Source organism: Carcharhinus amblyrhynchos, chromosome 28, assembly GCF_965287045.1.
Source record: "Carcharhinus amblyrhynchos chromosome 28, sCarAmb.v2.hapA, whole genome shotgun sequence".
Taxonomy (NCBI): domain Eukaryota; kingdom Metazoa; phylum Chordata; class Chondrichthyes; order Carcharhiniformes; family Carcharhinidae; genus Carcharhinus; species Carcharhinus amblyrhynchos.
Genome location: NC_137351.1, coordinates 18,700,410 through 18,725,511, shown reverse-complemented (window position 1 = coordinate 18,725,511; position 25,102 = coordinate 18,700,410). Strand labels below are relative to the sequence as shown.

At 43.0% G+C, this 25,102-nt stretch overlaps 1 protein-coding gene across 6 annotated transcripts in view; it reads right to left on the bottom strand.

The window, feature by feature from the left end:
• Positions 1-309: 309 nt before the first annotated feature.
• atp8b4 (ATPase phospholipid transporting 8B4) overlaps positions 310-25,102 on the bottom strand; it is a 288,525-nt gene continuing 263,732 nt past the window's right edge. For all 6 annotated transcript variants that reach the window (XM_080214353.1, XM_080214351.1, XM_080214349.1 and 3 more), the window contains 7 exons: positions 20,880-21,063; positions 19,492-19,715; positions 18,253-18,336; positions 16,089-16,334; positions 6,425-6,563; positions 5,148-5,278; positions 310-898 (listed from right to left, as the gene is read on the bottom strand). In XM_080214353.1, coding sequence (XP_080070479.1) covers positions 620-898; positions 5,148-5,278; positions 6,425-6,563; positions 16,089-16,334; positions 18,253-18,336; positions 19,492-19,715; positions 20,880-21,063 — 1,287 coding nt within the window. In that variant the 3' untranslated portion in view covers positions 310-619. The remainder of the gene's footprint in view (positions 899-5,147; positions 5,279-6,424; positions 6,564-16,088; positions 16,335-18,252; positions 18,337-19,491; positions 19,716-20,879; positions 21,064-25,102) is intronic.

Genomic DNA, 25,102 nt, shown 5'->3' with positions numbered 1-25,102 from the left:
TCCCCTGTGAAAGGAAATCTCAAAGGCACTAATTCCTCAATGAGGTCATAGCTACAGGACCACAGTATAACATTCTTAGACAGAATACAATATAATTGGGTCCCCCTATTGAATGAAATGAACTGTATTATATACAGCTGCTCCACCAATGTAGTTTGGTTATCTTGTTTTGTATAGGTCCGTTTACGCCGAGCAGCATTAATAAAAATGCAACCGTTGTTCTCTTGCATTGCAAAACTTTTCAAAGGTTAAAAAATATTTACAGCTTTAAGACATACAAACTTGTATTTTGTAATGGGGTGGGGGGTGGGGGGAAGGGGGCGCGTCAGCCATAAACTGACAAGTGCCTCAAAAATGCTCAACTTTGATTCAGCCGACAAGTTTACCAAAATTGTAAGTTGAAACCATTCCTTGTTTGCTACCTGGCAGCACAAGAGTCCAACACAGACGTCCAACGTTACAAAATCGACACGTAACGGCTCAACGAGGATAGTCCGTTACTTTGTGGCTCTTCGGCAAGCCAGTAGTGACTCAGATGTTGTGGCTGCACAGCACAGTGCAAACCATGGCCATGTCTCAAGCGAGGAAAAGAACCTTCCCATTCGGAATATCACTTGCTCTACAGTTTAAGGTTCTTCTCACTGCCAAAGCTATTCACCGTGTCTGTCGTTTTCTTCCTCAGGTTTTCGATCCAACTGGTGCTGCTGAGCATCGACTTCCCGGTTACTGCTGGTGATGGCTTACTGAAGCGCATGTTCCTTCCCGAGGTAATGAGTTCGCCAAAGCCCTCTTGATGAGCAAATGCATAGCCTGATCTTCTGGAGCTGGTGCGGTTTACACGTCGCATACGGTGCTGCACTGGCTTCTGTTTCCTTCTGACACGTTGCATGTATCGTACCTGAAAACGAAACATATTCATTTTTTAGAAGTACGATACCAAATGGATGGCTTTATATTTGGAAACAATTTTTTTTTAGTTTTTCATTATTTTGCATGGATTTCTGGGTAGTTGTCAATGCCATAATGTGGAGATGCTGGCGTTGGACTGGGCTGGGCACAGTAAGAAGTCTCATAACACCAGGTTCCAGTCCAACAGGTTTATTTGGAATCACGCGTTTTCGGAGCGCTGCCTCTTCAACTCACCTGATGAAGGAGCGGCGCTCCAAAACTTCGTTTTAATTCCAGATTTTAATCAGGTATTGTGAACTTCCGTCAATAAACATGCTTTAGATTTTTTTGATTTATTATTGCCTCTTGTATTAGTATACAGTGAAAAGTATTGTTTCTTGTGAGCTACATGGACTAAAACTTAGCGCTCAAAGAGAAGGAAAGGAGAGAGTGCAGAATGTAATGTTACAGTCACAGCCAGGGTGTAGAGAAAGATCAACTTAGTAATTGGTGGGAATTTTCAAAATTTGAATAGAACATTTTCCAGAAAAAGGTCATGGATTATGCTTCTTCTAAATTCAAGGAGACAATGGAGCACTTGGATCATTACTGAGAGCGGGATGATCAAGAGACTGCTGTCCAGTTGAAAACCAGGGAAAGTGGAGATCAATGCAGCTTTCAGATCCTTCTTGCATGCTTGGAGTCTCAACACCCTGGAAATGACTGCTGTGGGGAAGAGACTGTTATCAATCTCCTTCTGCCTTTGCAAAGTAGGTCTGGAAATAAATGCAGTGTCTTTTTTGTCGAGGTTTATCCCGAACAGCTTCATGACGCAGGACTCTGTGCTCCATGAATTGTTCCTAGGGACGCTCACCCTAGATAAACATCAACGGCTGCTGGAGGACAGTCTGCTTGGTGAAAGACGCGCTTTGGTCTGCCTAAAACCTGCTGATCCTTCCAATGCAAAGAGGTGCTAATGACTGAATTTTGCATTCTGGCACATTTCAAGGTCCAGGACAATATGAAGGCGCACAACAGCAGGATGTTAAACAGTTTCTGATACCCCTGGCCCATTCTACCTGGCATGATCAGGATCTCGCCAGAAAGAGTGAGACCCTGATCTGAATTCGCTTGCATTCATTTTAACCTCATCAGCGAGGTTAAAGTTGAATGCATCCACCTCCCTGTATATTCTCGTCGTGTCCCCCCCCCCCCCCCCCCAGCCACCCCCAAGCAGGAAGTCACTTGGGCACCAATCACTATAGATCCCTAAAAGTGGGGACCAGGTGCCATTGATTGCAAGGGGGAGAAAGGAGGGTGTACTGCTCAGCACTCGTCACCAAAGTACACACAGATAAAGCATCCGCTGCCAGGAAGCAGAGGGGAGTTCTTCAAGCGAGCTGAGGGTTGGAGTGCCGGAGAGGCTCAGGTCGAGGGTGGGCCTCGGGATGGGGGTCCTGTAGTTAGTCTTCTTTCTGTTGCTTTTAAAAGCTTTGAAGTGCTTCGTTTACATTCCATTTCACACCCCATTAACTTTTATAATTCTCTAGCTGCTGCTGGCACCTTCCAAAGGGGGGATTAGGATTGTTTATTTACACAGTACATCATGGTCCCTTAACTCTGAAGTGCTTCTTCAGAAATGCAGTTGTTCAGTCTGAGCTCATTTTAAAAAAAACTTTCTACTCTGAAGTGCTCCCAAGAGAATGCTGGTACGCAGTCTAGAATTCATTTTATTGAAGGGGACTTTTTTCTACCTCTTATGTTTGAATAGGGTGCCTTTACTGGAGGCTGTTTTTAACTAATAGAAGCAATTGGCATCACTCAAGGTTCCTAAATGAGGGCCTTCTCACAGCCAGTTGAATTCTCTGGTCAGACACGCTGACTATGCCAGGGGCTTGGAGGCCATTGTAGGCCCCGAGTTTTCAAGCACATGGATGGAAAGTGCCCTAGTATTGCCAATGTGGTACTGCCATCTGGTATTGCCAGGTCAGAATTGTTAGGGTGCTAGGAGGCAGTGCTGGGTTGGGTTGGCACTGACAAGGGGTGAGGCCTGAAGGGATAGGGCCTTTGCTATCCCCACAGCAGGGTGTCACTTATTTGGTGGTGAGGGGTGATGTTGGTGATTGTTGGGGTGGGGCCTTTTGCTGGCAAAGAGATGAGGGTGTCTGTAGCATCATTCTGAGATCGGGGCACTCTTTTTAAGCGTGTTCTGATTTCTAAGAAATCATTCTTGCCAGCATCTTTAGATCCTGCACATCTCATTCACGGCGCAAATCTGTCTGTGTTCCAAAGAAATGTTTAAGCATGGATGGATTACAGTCGGCTTGTGGTAATCCATGTGGCAGGAATCCCACCCCATTTCCCACTGGAGACTACACTTTGAAATGCTTTGGGAGAACTGTGCCCACAATCTGCAATGTCGGTGTATTGAAGCATCTCATGGATTGGGAGAAACTGATCTGTATAGCAATTTATTTATTTCCAGATTTTAGTTGTTATGTAATTTATTTTTACAAATCTTATGGATGCAGTATACTTTAGGGGGAAGACACTTTACTCCCATTCAATAGTCTCTGGTGAAACCAGAAACATTGGGCAGGATTTCCGGAGCTGGTCGCAGCACATTTCGCCATGGTGGAGGTGGTCCGCCATTGTCCATTAGTGGGAATGGCCAGAAAACTCCAGCCATTAAATCTGTTTTTTTGGGTTTTTTGGTTGCTTTATAAACCCTGTTTGTAAAGTCAGCTGTGCGGGTGTGTTTCGGTTATGTAGATGTGCACTTCAGATGAAGAGATGGCAAGTGGGGACAGCACACCGATGCAGGTTAGGACTTAAAATGAAGACCTGGATACAAAAAGATTTCTGTCGCATTAGCCTGACTTTCCAGGCTGTTTCCCTCTTTTCGAAGCTATTACTACAGTGGTATCTCCAGAGTGAGAAGTAACCCATCTATTCTGGCATTAAAGATTTGCTGGCCGTCTGTATTACTATCCAGTGCTGGCTTATTCAGCTTGCCACACCTCCTGATAAACATACCAAACCATCAGCGTAAAATCAGAGTTTGTACAGTCAATGCTATTGCAATCCTGTCTGTTGGGAGTTTGTTGGGTGCAGTTGCCGAGGAAATCTAAGGTTTCCAAGCTGCTCCCTTATTAATGGATTTAGATTCTTTTTTCATTCATTCACGGGACATGGGCGTCATTGGTTGGTCAGCATTTATTGCCCATCCCTAGTTGCCCGAGGGCAGTTGAGAGTCAATCACACTGCCGTAGCTGTAGAGTCACATGTAAGCCAGACCAGATAAAGATGGCAGATTTCCTTCACATTAGTGAACTAGATGAATTTTTCTGACAATCAAGAATGGTTTCATGGTCATCAGTAGATTTTTAATTGCAGATTTTCTTTTTCTTATTGAATTCAAATTACATCTGCCATGGTGGGATTTGAACCCGGGTATCCAGAACATTTGCTGAGTTTCTGGATTAATAATCTAGCGATAATACCAGTAAACCATTGCCTTCCCTAGTTGGTAGTATCAAGGTAAGTGTAATTTAACATTGATAAATACAAACTTATACACATGGTTTGAAAAGCATGACTGGTAATTGTTTATAATGAAACAAATTGAATTACAAAAGAGAAAGGGAGAAAAAGAAAGGGTCCTTGGTGTGATAACTGGCATGTTATTTTCTGTGGATAGACAATAGGGTGAAGCTTTTTTTTTATATAAAGAAGAACACAATGATCAGGTAGCCAGCTAGAACAATCAAATGCAAGTCGACAGAAGATATTCTACGCCTCTGCAATGCACCGGGAGATGACACTTTAGGCTACTGAATTAAACCACAAGAAAATCAAGTGTTACACGCATTGGAAAGGATACGTGGGAGGACAACAAACATAAAGCTGTGAAGAAAGAGAAACTTAAGCTCGCATGTCTAGAAAGAAATCAATTAATGGGGGCATAATTGAGCTGTACAAAACATTAAAAATCTAGAAGATTGTTCTAAATTAAATCAGAGTAGTAGGAAGACAGGGAGTATATTTGAATTGTTGAGAAATGCTTTCAGCAGATATTAGGGATTCCTTCATTTAAGATGTTCATGAAGTAACAAAGGGAAGATGTTACAGCTATTCAGTGAATAGTAGGTCTCACGGTTGCACAAAGCTCAGTTGGGTGGTGTAACAAAGTACATTCAAGAGTCTGTGTTTTACAGCACAGGTGAAAAGCAATCCAAGATAAGGAACTGAATGCATACCTTGTCACTCAAAGTCGGTTTCAAATCTACCATCAGGAACCTGATTGCCACCACTGGCACAATGCATAGCACCGTGGTCACAATTATGACAAGCCACACGGTAAGCTGGACCAGGGAGTTCCGAGCATTTCCTGGAGGAACATACATTTTAAAACATTTTTCAACATGCTTAAATATCTGAATCATTGATGTTGAACCGTGTTCAGTATTTGTGATGAAGTTGTAAACATGTTACGGGCAGCACGGTGGCACAGTTGTTAGCACTGCTGCCTCACAGCACCAGGGACCCGGGTTCGATTCCAGCCTTGAGTGACTGTGGACTTTGCATGTTCTCCCCACGCCTGCGTTTCCTCCGGGTGCTCCAGTTTCCTCCCACAGTCTGAAAGAAGTTGATTGGCCATGCTAAATTGCCCCTTAGTGTCGGGGGATTAGCCAGGTAAATATAGGGGATTGGGGCTAGGTGAGATTGTTGTCGGTGCAGGTTCGATGGGCCGAATGGCTTCCTTTTGCACTGTGGGGATTTTATGGATTATATGTTCTTTATGAATTGCTTGCAAGTAATGCAAATAAGCTGAGGGCTTCGCATCAATGTAAAAATGTGTCCACAAAAAATTAGTCATTATTTTAATATTTCTTATTTTCCATCTTTGAAAATTAGCACAGCAATAAATGTATTCAAAAAGACCCATTCCTAAATTAAATTGATCAAGATCAACTTGAGCTGATTTAACAGTTACTATCCAAACCAGTTCCAAACTAAACTGAAGAGTAACAGAAGAAAATCATAGAATCCATACAATACAGGAGGCCATTAGGCCCATCGAGTGTGTACCGACCACTATCCCACCTAGGTTCTATTCCTGTAACCTTCATTTACCCTGCTAATCCCTCTCACATTAGGGTCAATTTAGCATGGCCAATCAACCTAACCTATACATCTTTGGAGTGTGGAAGGAAACTGGAAGAAACCCATGCAGACACGAGGAGGAAATGCAAACTTCACACAGTGACCTGAAGCCAGAATTGAAACAGCACTGTGCCATCATGTCGCCTGTGATCTTCTTAATAAATAATAAAATTGTTTCCTAGAAAATCCAAATGTCGGAAAATGCACGGCATGAGACGGTGTCTTAGGCTTCCAGTTGTCTAACTCATTAGGTTTCAGAGCTTAAAATGTTCAGGCGATGATAAAATAAGTTAGCCAGCAACTGGTCAGATTATTTGCTGCCTACAATGCTCCTGCAAGACCATATTAATTCAAAGTTCCTTGGACTTACCGACAAAAGGAAATTGACTTGGAAATATTGAGAATAATCCATTACTATGCATGGCAAACAAGATGGAGAAGTAGACAGCCACACTCCCCCAGATGAAGAAGTGATTGACTGCTGTCCAATAGCTGGTGTCAAGGCCAATCTGCAAATAGAATCAGAAACATCAAACTTGAGATTTGGGCATCACTGGCAAAGTTGGCATTTATTGCCAACCCAAAGAAGAGTCGTATTGGATTCAAAACATTAACTCCTGTTTCCTTCTCGCCTGCTCCACAGATGCTGCCAGACCTGCTGAGTTTTTCCAGCACCTTTTGCTTTAATTTCACAGAATCCCTACACTGCAGAAGGGGGCCATTAGCCCATCGAGTCTGCATCGACCACAATCCCATCCAGCCCCTATCTCCATAACCCCAAATGCATTAACCCTAGCTAGTCCCCCCGACACTAAGAGGGTAACCTAGCTTGACCAAACCACCTAACCTGCACATCTTTGGACTGTGGAAAGAATCAGCAGCACCCGGACGAAACCCATGCAGACATGGGGAGAATGTACAAACTCCACACAGACATTGACCCAAGCCAGGAATCAAACCTGGGTCCCTGGCACTATGAGGCAGCAGTGCTAACCACTATGCCACTGCGCCGCCCTTTAATTTCAGACCTTCAACATTTGCAGTATTTGGCTTTGCAACTCTAACTGTCTTGATAGGCTGGTGCTGGGTGGTGTTTTTGAACTATTGTGGTCCATGTTTTGAAGGGATTCCTAAAAAAATGCTACTTAGTGGTTTCATACAAATGAATAGATTGTTATGTGGTTGAAGAGTGAACTGTTATAGTGCGGCACTGGACTCATGTATATGCTAGACTGGGTAAAGGCAGCAGATTTTCCCCCTTGAAGAAAATTTATGGACAAAGTTAGGGTTTTTACAAGTTAAAAGCTTCAGGTTAATTTCTACTGATACTGCATTTCTTTTTTAACTTCCAGAACTTTTTTAAAGTTAAGTTTAAACTTCTCTAAGTGGCATTGGGGTATCTGAACTCAAGTGCTTTAAATTGTTAGGCATCTGGATGACCAGGTGTCACATAATCCCACCACAATATCATTTATCTTTAATGCTATATTTCCATATAGATTTACAGCCCAATTTCAGAGAAGTTGAAATCCAACAATGAAATTAAATGCAGAATTACTTAGAATTCTACAGTGCAGAAGGACGCCATTCAGCCCATCCAGTCTGCACCTACCCAGGCCCTATCCCCACAACCCCCTACATTTACCCTAGCCAATCCCCCTGACTCTAAGGGGCAATTTTTTAGCATGGCCAATCCACCTAATTTAAACATCTTTGGATTGTGGGAGGAAACCCATGCAGACATGGGGAGACTGTGCAAACTCCACACAGACAGTGACCCAAGCCATGAATTGAACCTGGGTCCCTGGCGCTGTGAGGCAGCAGTGCTAACCACCGTACCACCCTGTATTTCACTAACCATTACAAAGCTCAAACCCTAGACAATCATTTAAACAATGGATTTATTTGACATCAATCATCAAGCTAGGTAGTTTATTTTGGGCTCTATTAGAATTTTAATTACCTACATTATGCAGCTCATCAGAAAAGGAAAGGATGAAAAAAACGAGAAAATTTAACACATCTGTAAAGATCAGCTTTAAGAATTAATGGATCTGTGATGCAGCTACTAAACATGTCTCTTAGAAAAATAACTGTAGATTATATTAGTCTTGTTATAAGCACGGTAACAGGTAATTTAACACAACAGTACATAATGAGGGAAGCAATGGTGCTGGACTAGTAATCTAAAGACCCAGGGCAATGCTCTGGGGACCTGAGTTTGAATCCCACCATTGGCAGATGGGTGAAATTTGAAATCAATGAAAAAAAGTCAGGAATTAAAAATCTAATGATGATCACAAAACCACTGTCATAAGGACTGATGTGCTACTTTAGGGAAGGAAACTTGCCATCTTTACCCGGTCTGGCTGACAAGTGACTCCAGACCCACAGTAATGTGGCTGACTCATAAAAATGCCCTCTGAAACCACACTCAGCTCAAGGGCAAGTAGGGGTGAGCAATAAAGCCTGGCCCAACCATACACACCCACATCCCATGAATGAATAGGAAAAAAAAAATGCACATTTATAATTGAAGTATTAATGCTGGATAGATCCACAGCAGGGTTGTAAAATGAAGTTTCTTTTAGGAAAGCCTCCATATGTGATTAATGTTACTAACAGATTCACTAGCACAATGCCTTGTGCATCTGTCTGTGAATGGATTAATGCATTTAAATCCAGTTGTAATAGAATTGATAACATTTCATTGTTAAGGAATCCTGGAGGATTGTTTATCTGAAAGTGCTCTTGCGCTCTATTGCACTTCACATGCTATTAGTTTGTGTTAGGAACTTAGCCTGATTGGCAAATATTACAGGAGTGATTCAGTTCACACTTTTTCAAACCAAACTGCAATCTTTGACAAATTCTAAAGCGTAACATTTCCAGTTCTATTTGAAAATTCGGGTATTTGTCCAATACACAGTGGTGAAGTACATTGCTTATACTTTAGCATCAGTTTATAGAAATCAATTGTTATTTGATTATGCCCAACTCTGGATAATCAATAGTAATTATATGTAAAATACACGTAAGTGCTGCAAAGAAAAGGAAAGATGCTATGTTTGAAAGCTCAAAACAACAAATCATAGCATCTGTACAATACAGAAGGAGGCCATTCAACCCACTGAGCCTGCACTGACAACAATCCCACCCAGGCCCTATCCCCATAACCCCACCTATTTATCCTGCTAATCCCCTTACATTAAGGGGCAATTTAGTACAACCAATCAACTTAATCTACACATCTTTGGAGAGTGGGAGGAAACCGGAGCACCCGGGGGAAACCCAAGGTGACATAGGGAGAACATGCAGACTCTGCACAGACAGTGACCCAAGCTGGGCACTCAGTCTGGGTCCCTGGCGCTGTGACCCAGCAGTGCTAACCACTCTGCCACTATGCTCTTTTTATGAGCAGTCACTGTTGTGGTGTTAAGACACATGACAGCCAATTTACACACATTAAGGACTAACAAGCATAAGGGACGGCATTCTTCCAAAAAGATTCTAAGTGCCGAATTTGCATTTAAAAGCTGGAGTAAATGCCACTGTTTTTTTTGGGCGGGATTTTCAAAATGAATCTCCCACGCCTTGTGCACTGCAGGGTGCACTGGCGTGAATATCATTAAAAATCTGGGGCGGGGTCTATTCCCGCTGGAGAGGCTGACAGCACAGTGCTGAGCGTGCCACTGCGCATGTGCCGATCTGTCAGTGCTGAGAGTGGCGCATGCGCAGTGGCCTCACGCTGCCAATCTCCCAACTGCTGGCCAACCATCCCCCATCACTGGCCGTGTAACAGTCGCCCCCACCCCCCCCAGACTCCCCATGGCCTGGTTTTGACATTCTGAACATTTTGGGCCAGCCTCAAACACCCGTCTAACACCCTGGCCCACCTCAAACTCCACTTCCCCCACCCCTGATCTCCCGATCCCCCCTCCCACTGGCAATCCTGACTACCCCCCATTGGGCAGTGCCCTCTTATGCCCAATCTTCTGGGGGGGCCTTGAGGCCCCACCTCTACACTCCAACAGGGTGGGACCACCAGATCCCTGTTAGTGGGGAGCTGTTGTAAACCCCGCTGGACTGAACCACTCCTGGCACGGGTGGAGGGGGGGGTTTGTAGGAGAGGTTCCAGCAGGCCCAGAGACTTTAGTCCCGACCCACTAATCAGATGCAAATCTTCATTTGAATAAATTGTACGGCTTTGTGCCGATTTCAGAAATCCGGTGGCCGGAGACGCGCGAAGACAGTGGCATCCAGCGGGAAGCCTCTGCTCGAGTGTCCGACTGGAACAGTGCAGCAGGCTGGGAGAATTGCTCCCAAGATAAATAATCAGACAACGTTTTCACGGCACTTCCAAGAACACTTTCCTATCACACTTTGTTCATCTGGTCAGATCTGATCGTGATGTAATTAGGTCTAATCTTATTGGCCAACCTAAGGTTATAACCACTCCGATGTTGGTTCCTCCAACACAAATTGGATTGAAACAGAAGACATTTTACACACCGTGGAGAGAAAAAAATGCTGCATGCAATTTTAAAAGACAAATATTACCCAAAAGAGCCCCGAAAAGCAACAGGACAGCGAAAGCCTATAGAATCATCGTAGAAGTGAAAAGATCCATAAAGACTATATCAGAAGTTGAAGGATGTTGTAAGGCAAATTCAAACTGATGTTCAGGGTGTGATTAGGCTGTTGAATGACAACTTTACGTCAGTCTGCCCTGCTGCAGGCGATGCTTATATTCCAGGTGAAGGGTGCTTATTATTGAATAGTATTCACAGAATACCTACAGTTCAGGAGGAGGCCATCTGGCCCATCAAATCTGCACTGACCACAATGCCACCCAGGCCCTAACCCTATGCATATAACCTAGCTGGGTATATGACACTAAGCGGCAATTTAGCAAGGCCAATCCACCTAACCCGCACATCTTTGGACTGTGGGAGGAAACCAGAGCACCCAGAGGAAACCCATGCAGACACAGGAAGAATGTGCAAACTCCACACAGACAGTGACCCAAGACGGGAATTGAACCCAGGTCCCTGGCGCTGCGAGGCAGCAGTGCTAACATAACCACTGTGTCACCACGCCGCCCTTAATAATTGATAGCTAAATCATTTTGGATTGATTATGGAAGTTCAACATTGATAGGGGTTCCAGGTTGAGATAATACCATTTAGTTAAGGAGTTGGGACAGGTGCTCTGTGAGCCCCTTGCCAGATAATCCCAGCACTATTTGCAATCCTCATGCGGAGTTCTCTGGCCACGTGCGCCCCCAAGACTGGGGATTCCTGCCCAAACTCAAAAGATCTTTAAACGGTCCACTGAATTTTTAGGATTCCCACAATAGACGAGACAAGAGAATTACAGTCATCATTGGCTATGAGCAAAAAAAAATCAAAACACCACAGCAATCCTAATCCAGACCGCTCAGATGGAACAAGTGAGTCAAGGTCAAATAACCTTTTTATGCCCCACTCAGTTTTACTTTCCAATCAAATTCTTATTGGGCAGGTTAGGTTGAAATTGGTGCTTATGTCCATGAAACTCCCATCAAAGTAATAGGTGATGGCGGATAATAACGTACGCCAAAATATCAATTCCAGGATGGATGCACATTGCTCCTGACAGGTGACAGAAGGTAAATCAGAGGGGCAAGATATGGACAGTTGTGTGTGCTGGTCTAATATAAAGTTGGACTTAAAACTGTTGCAATGGAAAAACCACTTGTACACAGAGACAGCACCCAGTCAATTCTTCATATAGAAAACAATGCAGCAGAGCACTGCAGTGAACAGCGGGATCAGGAGTTGGCATACATTTCCAGGAATGTGTACTATGATACCTAAAATGACTCATCCTGGGAAGAGAAGCGGGTAAGAGATAACCCTACATAAACCAACTTAAAAAAAAACTATCAATACGAATAGTTTACGTTAAGTCGCATGCACAACTGCCGTGGTTCATTATACACTTTAACATGTTTAGAAGGCAAAAAGCAAGGAACAAAGCACAGCACAGGAACAGGTCCTTCAGCCCTCCAAGCCCATGCTAATCATGATGCCTTAACTAAACTAAAAACAACATGCAGTCTGAATCTTTTCCCTCCCCTATTCATGTAGCCATCCAGATGCCTCTTAAATGCTGCTAAATGTGCCAACTTCCATCACATTCTCTGGCAGTGCATTCCAGGCACCCACCACACTCTGTGTGAAAAGCTTTCCCTTAGACTTTCCCTCTCACACCTTGAACCTGTGCCTTTGTGTAACTGACACTTCCACCCGTGTTGCTAACTCTAAAAGATAAAGATTGTAGATGACCTGCCAGATTTCATAGAACCACTAGGTGCTGCTCTAATATCAACTGATAGGGGTTTCCCTCAAATGCTGTACTGTTCAAAACCTGCCACAGTGAGACAGCCAACAATAGCACATTTTCATATGAGTGTAGTACCCTTTGTTATCTGCTTCAAACCACGTAGCTCTGCATTTATAAGTCTTTCCAGTTACATTCCATTAACCATTTAATAGCCTTTTAATTGTAAAATGGATTGTATCAGGTCAAATCTGGCTTACTTAGAAAACATGATGTGGGTATGCCGGCGTTGGACTGGCGTAAACACAGTAAAAAGTCTGACAACACCAGGTATATATATTATCAAATAAATAGGTTGGACTAAAACCTGGTGTTGTCAGACTTTTTACTGTGTTTACTTAGAAAATGCACACAGGTTCAGTACCTTTCCTATTTTAACCTTTTTTTACTGAATGCGTGCAATTTAACACTTGTAGGCCGAAGTTGCACAAACTACCTTGCAAGGAATTTCCTCCAGGAGTTAATCCTCTGGTGCTACCGTTTAGAATTAATCTAAATCAAGGTATTGGTTTATTGATTCATAAAGTATCCAGTTTATCATTAAAACCACTTTGTAAACCCATCAGCAGAGTGGTGACAGCACTTTCTCTGACAAAATATGTCAATTCGCAGAACTGTATTTATGGTTCCATCTCAGGCTTCATCTTACCCACCCTCCCGATGTCAAAATTGTTGCAGATATAACACTATTGTCTTCAGGAGGACACAAGTATAGATTTGCACTCATCACAAAGCCAACACTCCTGTCGTGGAAGATTAAATAGACTGGTCCACTCAATTTTCTGAAAGGACTGACTAATGACAGATAAGACCTCCAGGAAGATAAACACTTCCATCAAACTGAGTAGCCCCTCCCCAACAAAGTTATCAGCTCCAGTTTATCCACTCAAGCTTAGATCCTACATCTCTCGGTCCTGCCCAACTACTTCCATGGATGCTTCAGTTTAAAGTGAATGCCAACAAGATGCACTCCAGTCTTTGACCAAGCATCAAATCCTAATGTTAAAATGGGACCTTTCAGTTACATAGCTATTTCAAGTAAGTAAGTTTATTTATTAGTCACCAGTAGGCTTACATTAACACTACAATGAAGTTACTGTGAAAATCCCCTAGTCGCCACACTCCGGCGCCTGTTCGGGTGCACTGAGGGAGAATTTAGCATGGGCAATACACCTAACCAGCAGGTCTTTCAGATTGTGGGAGGAAACTAGAGCACCCGGAGGAAACCCATGCAGACCCAGGGAGAACATGCAAACTCCACACAGACAACAACTCAAGCTGAGAAGCAAACGGGTCCCTGGTGCCATGAAGCAGCAGTGCTAACCACTCTGCCACCCCTATTCAACGATTAGCACTTTGCAGCTATTATTTTAAAACAAGTCCCTCTATATAAATAGCTCTTAAACTTAATTAGTCCTTCATTGCCTTTTAAAAGTAAATGATATGTTGAGGAGGAACTTCTTCACTCAAAGGGTGGTGAATCTCTGGAATTCTCTGCCCATTGAAGTGGTGGCTGCTCCCTTGTTGAATATATTTAAGTCACAGATAGATAGATTTCTGATAGACAAGGGAATTAAGGGTTATGGGGAGAAAGCAGGAAAGTGGAACTGATTCACTTCAGATCAGCCATGATCTTATTGACTGGCAGGGCAGGCTCGAAGTGCCGGATGGCCTACTCCTGCTCCTATTTCTAATGTTCTTATTCAATCTGATTTAGGTGACTTATATGTATTTAATTCACCAATTTCTTTCATAAAACAGTGAAATCTGTAAAGTGAGGATACTGAAGGTACAGCTGTCCTTAAAGTCAATAAAAACATAATACTGAAGATGCTGGAAATCTGAAATAGAAACAAAAAATGCTGGGGAAACTCAGCAGGTCTGGTAGTGTGTATGTGGAGAGAGAAACAGTATTAGTGATTTGAGTCTAATGTGACTCTTCTATGGACACATATATGCATCACAGTTCACAGTGTTCTCCATGGCAATAGCCCTTCCAATTGGAGTCTACTTGCCAACCAATCAGCCATTTCTTCTCATACAGTATAAATTGTTGCTTTTGCCTTATATTGGTATTCTTGTGAAATGTCTTGATGAGTCCAATATGAAAAACTTTGACATGTCTATTTTTTCAGCAGTATTCAAGTTCTGTACTGCCAAACGACTATAGGTTATGGATTACTGGATTGGTTTGACTGTATCTGTAATTTATCCACCTTTTATCTGCTGTCAAGCAATTCCATTAAAATGCAAGTTGGGACTTTGGACTGTCTGATACTACAACTCACCTTGTTCTGCTTAACACTGATAGTAGTTGAGAAATTTGGACAAAACATTCCATACCTCAGCATTTCTCTCAATGGACTAACGTACAAATTACTTTTATTACATTTTTAATGCAGCAAACTTCAGCCAGGATCCTTGTTATCTGATGACGAACAGGTTTTTGTTCCATCAGCCTGGATTCTTCCTAACTCATATTTTCACAGACTTTTACAGCACGAAAACAGGACCTTCAGCCCAACTTTTCCATGCTACCCTTTTTTTTAAGCCCCTAAGCCAATCCCAATTGCCCACATTTGGCCCATATCCCTCTAATTAAGCTGCAGTCAAGGCTAATTATTGGTTGCCGATCATAATATAGTATCAAAAGCACCTGAATGCAAATCAAATGAAGTTCATTTGAGGATCAATAGTCCTAGCAGATGATACCATCATAAGATATTTTACCAAAACAAGCATTAGTCACTTAACTGCTGTACCATGCTTTGCTGTACTTTTCCCTCTGCAGACAGATAGTATGGGGGGACAGCGGTTAGCACTGCTGTAGCATCACAGACCCTGGTTCAATTCCAGCCTTGGGTCACTGTCTGCGTGGAGTCTGCATGTTTCCCCGTGTCTGTTGTGGAGACTGGGTTACGGATTGGCAGGAAGACAGTGGGTTTATGATCCAGAATATTCGACGTGCTTCCCCCTCCCACACACTGTAAGCCCATCCAGTGAGTGGGGCCATAAAATCCTGCTCTACGATTTAAAGACTACATTACCTGATGTGTTCCTGTGACTCCATCCTTTTCAGTATCTCTATGTTTGCCCACCCCACCATTAGTCATCAACTTCTGGATCCTCTTAGAATCATAGAATCTCTACAGTGCAGAAGGAAGCCATTTGGCCCATCGAGTCTGCACTGACCACAATCCCACCCAGGGCCTATCCCCATAACCCCATGTATTTACCCTAGCTAATCCCCCTGATACTAAGGGTCAATTTAGCATGGCCAATCCACCTAACGTTTGGAGTGTGGGAGAAAACCGGAGCACCCAGAGGAAACCCTTCTTCTCTGAAATTTCTTCCACAAACCCCTTTGCTTCACCACCTTTATCTTCGTCACCTCAAGATGCTTTTCAAGACCTACCATTCCAACCGAGTCTTTGATCACCCTCCTACATACTCCTGAGCCAGTTTCTTTCCCTGTGAAAAGGTTTTTTCCTAATTAATCAAGTACCCTGGATAGAGGCTTATTATTGTTATCAACAATTTTATTACAAAAGTGGAGCAAATACATTTCCTGAGTATTTGTGATCATCCTAACTGCGCTGGTGTCAAGCTGAAAGTGTACCCTGCGCGGACGTTTTCAAATCACAACTTACTTGCACACTAACCACAATCACCAAAGATGTTGCCACAGTAACAGCAAATGACTGATAGTCAGAAAGATGTGTCCCATCATCTCTTGTAGTGTCACAAAATGCACCATACGGAACAAAGAAAAGGACAATCGAGGTGTAGACTCCTTGGACAATGCAGATAAAGAACTCCCTCTTGTTGAACAATAGATTAAGTTGTCCGGGTTCGTAGAGTCTGGTGTATTCCAAGCTTTTCTGCTCGTTGACATCCTGAGGAGAAAAAAAAACTAAATTAGAGATGAACTATTCTCAACTGTGAGTCACGCGTGAGGGTACACTGCATCACAATAACGAAAAATACTTTGAATTGAATAACATAGAATCATAGAAAGACTACAGTGCAGAAGGAAACCTTTCGACCCATTGAGCCTGCACTGACAACAATCCCACCCATGTCCTATTTACCCTCTTACCCTTCGACTCAACATGTTACCTTTCTACTCAATAGTTAGACCTCAGTACTTATCTCATCCCTGAGCTATGATTAGGTTGATACATTTCCCAAAATTCTACTGAGTTAGACAAGAGACAAGACGGGACCAAGGTTTGAACCCTGACCAGCTCTGCCGCACTTGGTCACCTCAGCTGGAGTTGCAAATGAAGAGATTACAATTGATTCAGAAAGAGAAAACAAATGTCAACTAGGACTGGTTGGTAACCATTGGCTCCCACAAGAAAATGCTTATGTGTGAATGTTGGATAAGAAGAAAATCAAACTTAGATGGGATGTTTCCTGTGGTCAAAGCAGCTGGATAACACTTGGTATCTAGATTTGCATGCCAATGCAGTCACTTGTGCAAGGTATTAGACAATAGCTGGAGCCAGAGCACACATACTTCAGTACAAGCCAGTAACTCCTGAGGAGTAGGGGGTGAAAATTATTTGGAGATCCTCTAATTTAAAAAAAAGACATATGAAGAAAGATATGGGCCGGAATTTCTGACCTCGCCCATGGCTGGGATTTTCCAGTCCCGTTGCTGTAAGTGGAGTTTGGGCTGAGTGTCAGATTCTCCATTCTCACTGGCAGCGATGGAGGATGAGAGGTGACTCAATAGAGGTTTATAAGATGATGAGGGGGATAGACATAGTGGATGTTCAGAGACTATTTCCTCGGGTGGATGTAGCTGTTACTAGGGGGCATAACTATAAGGTTGGTGGTGGGAGATATAGGAGAGATGTCCATGGTAGATCCTTTACTCAGAGAGTGGTTGGGGTGTGGAATGCACTGTCTGTGTGATAGTGGAGTCGGACACTTCAGGAACTTTCAAGCGGTTATTGGATAGGCACATGGAACACACCAGAATGATAGGGAGTGGGATAGCTTGATCTTGGGTTTGGACATAGCTCGGCACAACATCGAGGGCCGAAGGACCTGTATTGTTCTATGTTCTATATTCTGTGTTCAGTAGAAGTCACTGATATATAAAGGGGCCAAAGGTGCCATTGGGGGGTGGTGGAGAATTATATGTGGAGTTGGATCTAAGAAATAAAGGTAGTTTATGAAGAAGCAGAACTCATGTCTCCTTTACTGAACTGCAACCAGGAGACTCAAACAAATCCTAGCTTGACTGCTACTAATGCCGGGAGTTCTAGTTTAGTCTATGTTGTAGCATGTTGTTTAGTTCATGTTTAGTCCATGGTATAGCAACATTGTAAATGTGTTCACCAAACTGTACAGAGGAAATTTTCCCCTGTTGATATCTGTGAGAGTGCTAAACTGAATAAATTTTGACAGTCAATCTGGTTCTTAATTGGTCCCAGTGTACAAAACTGTTCTGAAACCAAGTTATCAGGCTCAAAGCCCAACTATTCTGGGAGATACCACACTAGAAATAACTGATGCACATCTAAAATTTGGAACAGAGTGGAAGGTATTTTGATACAAATTTGGGGCCACACTGTGGCTGAAATGGTGGTGGTTGAGGAGAGAATCCTTCATCCCATTGGACAACAATTATGTACATATTTACAATAAAGATGGAATACTCTAAAAAGCTGTACTGAGCTTCCTGGCATTAGGAGATATTTGGATTTATATACAAATAGGTTTCTATTATCAGCAAAGTTCCATGAACAAAAATAAACAATCATTCTTAACAGATTTAAATGAATTTAAAGGTTATTTTACCTGATCAAATATGCCCATGGCAAGAACAGGAAGAGATGTGTAAACAATATTGTATAAGGTAATAAACCATTGATCATAAACAGTCTGCAAAAACAAAGGATTGTGAAAAATCATTGAAAAATTATCAACGACCATGCCAACAGACGTACATTAAATTCTTAATCTTCAAAATCAATGCAACTATTTCACAGTATGAGGTGCTTGTTAAACTGGAAATATGCAATATACATAGAAAGATGATAATTTAAAAAAAAATTGATAGAGTTACATGCCTTGATATAAAGCATTCCAACTTGCGTGCGACAAACAGGCACATCAACAGAATATTCAGAGGTGCTAAATTTCAACAGGATTTTCATTCCCAAAGTGATTTTACAAGTGGTTAATTTCAAGTTCACATAAATCTCAAAAATCACAATGTATTTTCACAAGCAAATTGAATTATTCCTACAATAACTTTCATTATTTACATTTCAAAGATTTTATAGCATGTAGTTTCCTTTGAATATACTAGGGCTTGGAGCAAATTCCATCTGATCTTGGTATTAGAATAAAGTTTTGAATATTAATAATATTAACAGATTTTCATTTACATGCCCATGCATCACTTGTTGCTCAACTATAAAATGGAAAATACAATGATACTTATTTATATTATAATGTGGTATGGTGGCACAGTGGTCTGCATTGCTGCCTCACAGCTCCAGGGACCTGGGTTCAATTCTCTGCTTGGGTCACTGTCTGTGTGGAGATAGCACATTCTCCCCGTGTCTGCATGGGCTTCCTCCGAGTGCTCCAGGTTCCTCCCACAGTCTAAGGATGTGCAGGTTAGGTGCATTGGCCGTGCTAAATTGCCTCTGTGTGTCCTGAGCTGTGTAGATTAGAGGGATTAGCAGGGTAAATGTGTGAGGTTACGGGGATAGGGCCTGGGTAGGAATATTGTTGGTACAGATGTGATGGGCCAAATAGCCTTCTTCTGCACTGTAGGGATTCTATGATTTGATGATGTGACAGGAAATTATTAATTTATTGTAAAATTCATAATATTGCTCAAGAAATCTACGTGCATTGTGATTTTGCATTAACACCATACAATTTAGAATGCTTCTAAAATTAACGATGTCACTGAGAACCTTGAACTCTGGCTCAGTAATTGACTCTGCCCCTGCATCTCACTAGGTTTGGAGGTATTGACTCAGATCTGTTTAGTACAAACAATCACTTTTCAGCTCAACAAACCTGTGCAGAAAATCCACAGAAGAAACCAAACCAGAAGTGCACAAGCGTGAACGCAAAGTTCTTATAGAAAAAGTAATAGAGGAACTTGCACATCCTCAGGTAGGACCATCTTCCATGGACTAACAAAAGTCGCTGAAGGTATCGGAATTGTCCGAAAGAATAGTCGCTAGCGAGAACAGCCTGCATGCCTTCCTGGCCACTGATCCCAACTCCTATGTGTGCACCTGCGGGTAAAGCAACCACAGTTAGTGCATTAACGAATTAACCGGTAGATCTAAATAACAAAAGATTTTTCATTTTGGTTCCAAGGCTGAGGTTTATTAAAAAGATAAATAAAAATCTGTCATGCAACAATGGCAAGATAACTCATTAAATATCTCCCTCAGTCCTTTAGATCAGCATATTACTTTATAATATATTTCTAACCTGCTACTGAAAGGAATCCACATTAAGTTACCCTTAAATGCGTACCGAATAACTTCTCACATACATTTTAGTGATGGCACAATTTTATCTTTGATTTTAACAGAATTCCTACTTCGGATTTATATTTTTTCCCTCAGATGAAAGTGGGACAATTATTCAATTGACGGCCACAAAGATTTGAGCCTCCTCATTCCTTGGTTTAATTGCCACACACAAGTTAGAATGTCTACCTGAGACCAAGAGACACAGTTGCCTAGCAACACTGTCCATTTAATAGATTGCTGCGTTTTACATGAAATTATCAGCTGACTTCTTCTCATCATGTTTTTACTCCGGGCCACAACCTTGTTCTTTGACTGGCAAAAGTGACAAAGAACAGCACAGCACAGGAACAGGCCCTTCGGCCCTCCAAGCCTGCATCGATCATGACGTCTGCCTAAACTAAAACCGTATGCACTTACGGAGTTCGTATCCTTCCATTCCCATCCTATTCATATATTCATCTAGACGCCCCTTAAATGCTACTATCATACCTCCTCCCACTACCTCCCCAGGCAGCGCGTTCCACACATTCACCATCTTTTGTGTTAAAAACTTGCCACGCACCTTAAACTTATGCTCTCTAGTACTTGACTTTTCTACCCTCGGAAAGAGCATCTGACTATCCACTCATCATCTTGTAAACCTCGATCAGGTCACCCCTCAACCTCCATCGTTCCAGTGAGAACAAACCGAGTTTATGCAACCTCTCCTCCAGACCAGGCAACATCCTGGTAAACTTCTTCTGTACTCTCTCCAAAGCATCCACAACCTTCCGGTAGTGTGGCAACCGGAATTGAGACTTTGAGACTTCAAATGAAAGAAATCAATGTGAAATATAAAATTCTTCTTGGCATTTCTGGTGTACCATTTAGATTCAGATTTTAGCTTTGCATCCAGGTTTGGCAGGAGACATTTCTTACTTTTAATCATGCTGACGTCATTTGCTCCATCGCCTATAGCCAGCGTGACGGCTTTCTTGCAAGTTTTGACCAGCTCAACCACTTGGGCTTTCTGTAATGGCGTGACTCTACAGCAAATGACAGTTCTGCACATGCTCGCCAAGCCCAGGAACTCGTGTTGCATGTCTGCTTCTAACGCATGGGCCTGTGTGACAGGAAGCAAGAAATTAAGTGAGGTCATAGACTGTTTAACTAGAAATAAATCTTCACAAATGCAAAATTGGAGCTGGAGAAATTTGATTTCAAGGACCTAGCGCCGAGCACAATAGGCCAGATGGATCCTTAAAAGTTCTGTGTTTCTAAAATTACATTCCATCCAGAGGCCATGAGCAATTAATTCAATCAAAAATCCTACTCCATTCAAACTTCTAAGGTCAAACTGAAGGGAAAATTTTTTGACATTTTTGCCCAGTAAGGTTTTGCGTGCGTGCAACATATCTTTACTCAAAGTCAATTCAATTTCTTTAATTATCCATTGAGTGTTTTGCGCTTTCTCACCCGAGGGGCATTAGGGGTGGCACTGTGACACAGTGGTTAGCACTGCTGCCTCACAGCGCCAGGGACCCGGGTTCAATTCCAGCCTCGGGTCACTGCCTGTGTGGAGTTGGCACATTCTCCCTGTGTCTGTGTGGGTTTCCTCCGGGTGCTCCAGTTTCCTTCCACAGTGCAAAGATGTGCGGATTAGGTTGGTTAACCATAGTAAATTGACCCTCGAGTCAAGAGGATTAGGAGGGTAAATATGTAGGGTTATAGGAACAGGGCCTGGGTGGGATTGTGGTCAGTGCAGACCCAATGGGTTTATGGCCTCCTACTGCACTGTGGGGATTCTATGGATTCTAAATACTGGGGCTATGGGTAAAATACTCTGTTGGAAAGTCAGTGCAGACTCGATGGGCTGAATGGCCTCTTTCTGCACTGTAGGGATTCTGTGATCGAGAATAATGCTTTTTCAATGCCAGCATCAATCACGTCGCAGGCCACGCATCCCCTGCTCTGCCCAACGTCGCTCATCCCCAAGCATATAAGATCAAATCCTGGTGCAACACTTCTGACACTCCTTCCACTGTGCACACCAGCCATCCTGCAGTCTCCGAGTGAGATTGTCAATATGCCAAATTAGGGACCGTTTAGTTGTCCAGGCCAAAGCCTATGGAATTCCTAGTTGACAAAGTCATTTTGTATGAAACATCTGGGGTGGGATTTTCTGGCCACACTGCCCTACAGCCAGGAAATCCCACCCGAGGTCAATGGACCTTTGCATGGTCCATATCCCACACACTACAGGAAAAGTTCACCCTTGGTGGCAGCAGACATAGGAGACTTAAATCCTATGTGTCTGGACTGGAACGCAAGTCCCAATTTGAATGCAGAGATGAAATAAATCATAATTTACTGAAACATCAACTTCAAAGTTTACCAGTTCAACAAGAGAAGGTGTCAAATTGATACGAGCAGTACTTTGCTTAGGTGCCTGTTCCAGGATCAGCAGTTTATTTAGCCAAATAGCAGTGGTGGGGGGGGAAAGATGGGTGAGGAGGGGAAAGAGATCATCAAATTGAACTCCACCCTGACAATCACTCAAAGCTTTCAAACAAGGCTTGCTCAATAGTGCTTGGGAAGACCTTAACCAAATGTTTCTTCCCAATTACTGTCTTGGCGGATATTAACTCTTCATTGACTTAAAATTCCAACATTGCAGAAGGAGGCCATTTGGCCCATCCAGTCTGCATCAACTCCGATAGAGTGATCTACCCAGGCCCTATCTCTGTAACTCCACGTATTACTCCACTAATCCACCTAACCTGCACGTTGGGCGGGTGGCACAGTGGTTAGCACTGCTACCTCACAGCATCAGGGGCCTGAGTTTGATTCCTAGCTTGGGTCACTATCTGTGTGGAGTTTGCATGTTCTCCCCGTGTCTGCGTGGGTTTCCTCCGGGTGCTCCGGTTTCCTCCCACAGTCTGAAAGACATGCTGGTTAGGTGCATTGACCCGAACAGGCGCCAAAATGTGGTGACTAGGGGAACTTCACAGGAACTTCATTGCAGTCTTAATGTAAGCCTTACTTGTGCCTAATAAATAAAACTAACATCATCTTTGGACTTAGTCACTGAGCTCTTAATTTTGCCAATGTAAGAACTAAATTCATTTACTCAGCACAAGACATCAGCCAGAAACGTGTAATTTATGGAACACAAAATTCTACAGAATTTGTAGAACACAGGAGGTCAGTCGGCCCATCGAGTCTGCACCGGCCACAATCTTACCCAGGCCCTATCCCCATAACCCAATGCATTTACCCTAGCTATCCTCCTGACACTAAGGGATAATTTAGCATGGCCAATCCACCTAACCCACACCTCTTTGGACTGTGGGAGGAAACCGGAGCACCTGGAGGAAATCCAAGCAGACATGGGGAAAATGTGCAATCTCCACACACACAGTGACCCAAGTCGGGAATCGAACCCGGGTCCCTCGTGCTGTGAGGCAGCAGTGCTAACCACTGTGCCACCCTGTTTATTACTCAGCTCAGCGAGTGAATACATTGTACTCTGTGCTACTGAGTCAAACCGAATAGAAAAGATATTGAAGCCTCAATCCCGGCTTTTGGCATTCTGAAACATAGGAAAGGGCAAGTAGCCAGGGTTCTGAGTGGTAACTAAAATCCAGCAACAACATATGTATGGATATTAAGGTCAGAGAATTTCAACTTTAGCTGCTGAATAATCCAGGCTGATACATGAGCAAAAAAATCAATTAAATAAGTTACTGGATTGGCAGCTGACAAGCTTATATGAATTATCGTCTTGACAAGGGAGAGGCGAGGGGTCAACAATGGTGGAGAAAATAGAGGTGAGAGCAATTCAGTGAAAGAACTGTAGTCATTGCACCACAATCACAATTTCTATTTTGGTGGCGGGCACAGCAAAGCAAATAGCATCCGGATTAAATTCAACCCTGATGTTGGGAAAATAGAACTTTCCATGAAGTTCAAACTTCCCATTATGTTCAAATCCTATTTATTTTACACGTATTCATAATTTTGATATTCCTTCAATGTTCAATTTGTTTTGGTATAGTAAATCAACCACAACTTCTACTTTCTTAGAAAGCAATTTAAATATTGTACACAATATTGTCTTACATATTTCCCTTAAACTATGCAGCGATCTTTAAATTAAACTCATGGCTAATTTGATAGAATCATTGAATCCGTACAGTACAGAAGGAGGTCATTCAGCCCATCGAGTCTGTACCAACCACAATCCCACCTCGGTCCTATTCCCGTAACTGCATGCTTTTACCCTGCTAATCCCCTGACACTAGGGTCAATTTACCATAGCTAATTAACCTCACCTGAATATCTTTGGACTGTGGGAGGAAACCGGAGCACCCGGAGGAAACCCACGCAGACACAGAGTGAACGTGCAAACTCCACACAGACAGTGACCCGAGGCTGGAATTGAATCTGGGACCCTGGCGCTGTGAAGCAGCGGTGCTAACCACTGTGCCACCATGCCGTGTTGACAGTGCAATTCAAATTAATATAGAATTGTCATGGTCCACACCAACAATAGTGCAAACCGCAGCGTAGTTTCAATTTTTTTGCTGGGCTTGGGGCAGGTCAGTAGGGTCAGAGGTGGGGGGGGAGAGGTGGGAGGGGACTGGTGGAACAGGACAAGGGGTGGCTCTCAGTACCCAGTGTGAGTTGCTCAGTCAGACACTAAATGCCTGTGAACAAGGTACCCACCCCCACCTCAAAAAAGCCCCTTGACATCCCAGGCAGCCTGCACAGGTTTACTTACTGCGCCTGCCACATAGTGACAAACTTACCCATACTGATGATGGTATGCTGCCCTTTGTGGTCACTGATTGACCACTTAAGGGCCTCAATTGGTGGTTTGGCCTTCCAGCCCTGGACTTAAATTTGCTCACACTCCACCTTCCTGCCTGATTAAATAGACCTTCCCACGATACGAGAAGCTGCATATTTTGTTGTTATTATTCATTCATGGGACATGGCTGGCCAGATTTGTTGCCCATGGAGGGCAGTTGAGAGTCAACCACATTGCTGTGGCTCTAGAGTTACATGTAGACCAGACCGGGTGAGGAAGGCAGATTTTGTTCCCTAAAGTGCATTAGTGAACCAGATGGGTTTTTCCAACAATCGACAATGATTTCATG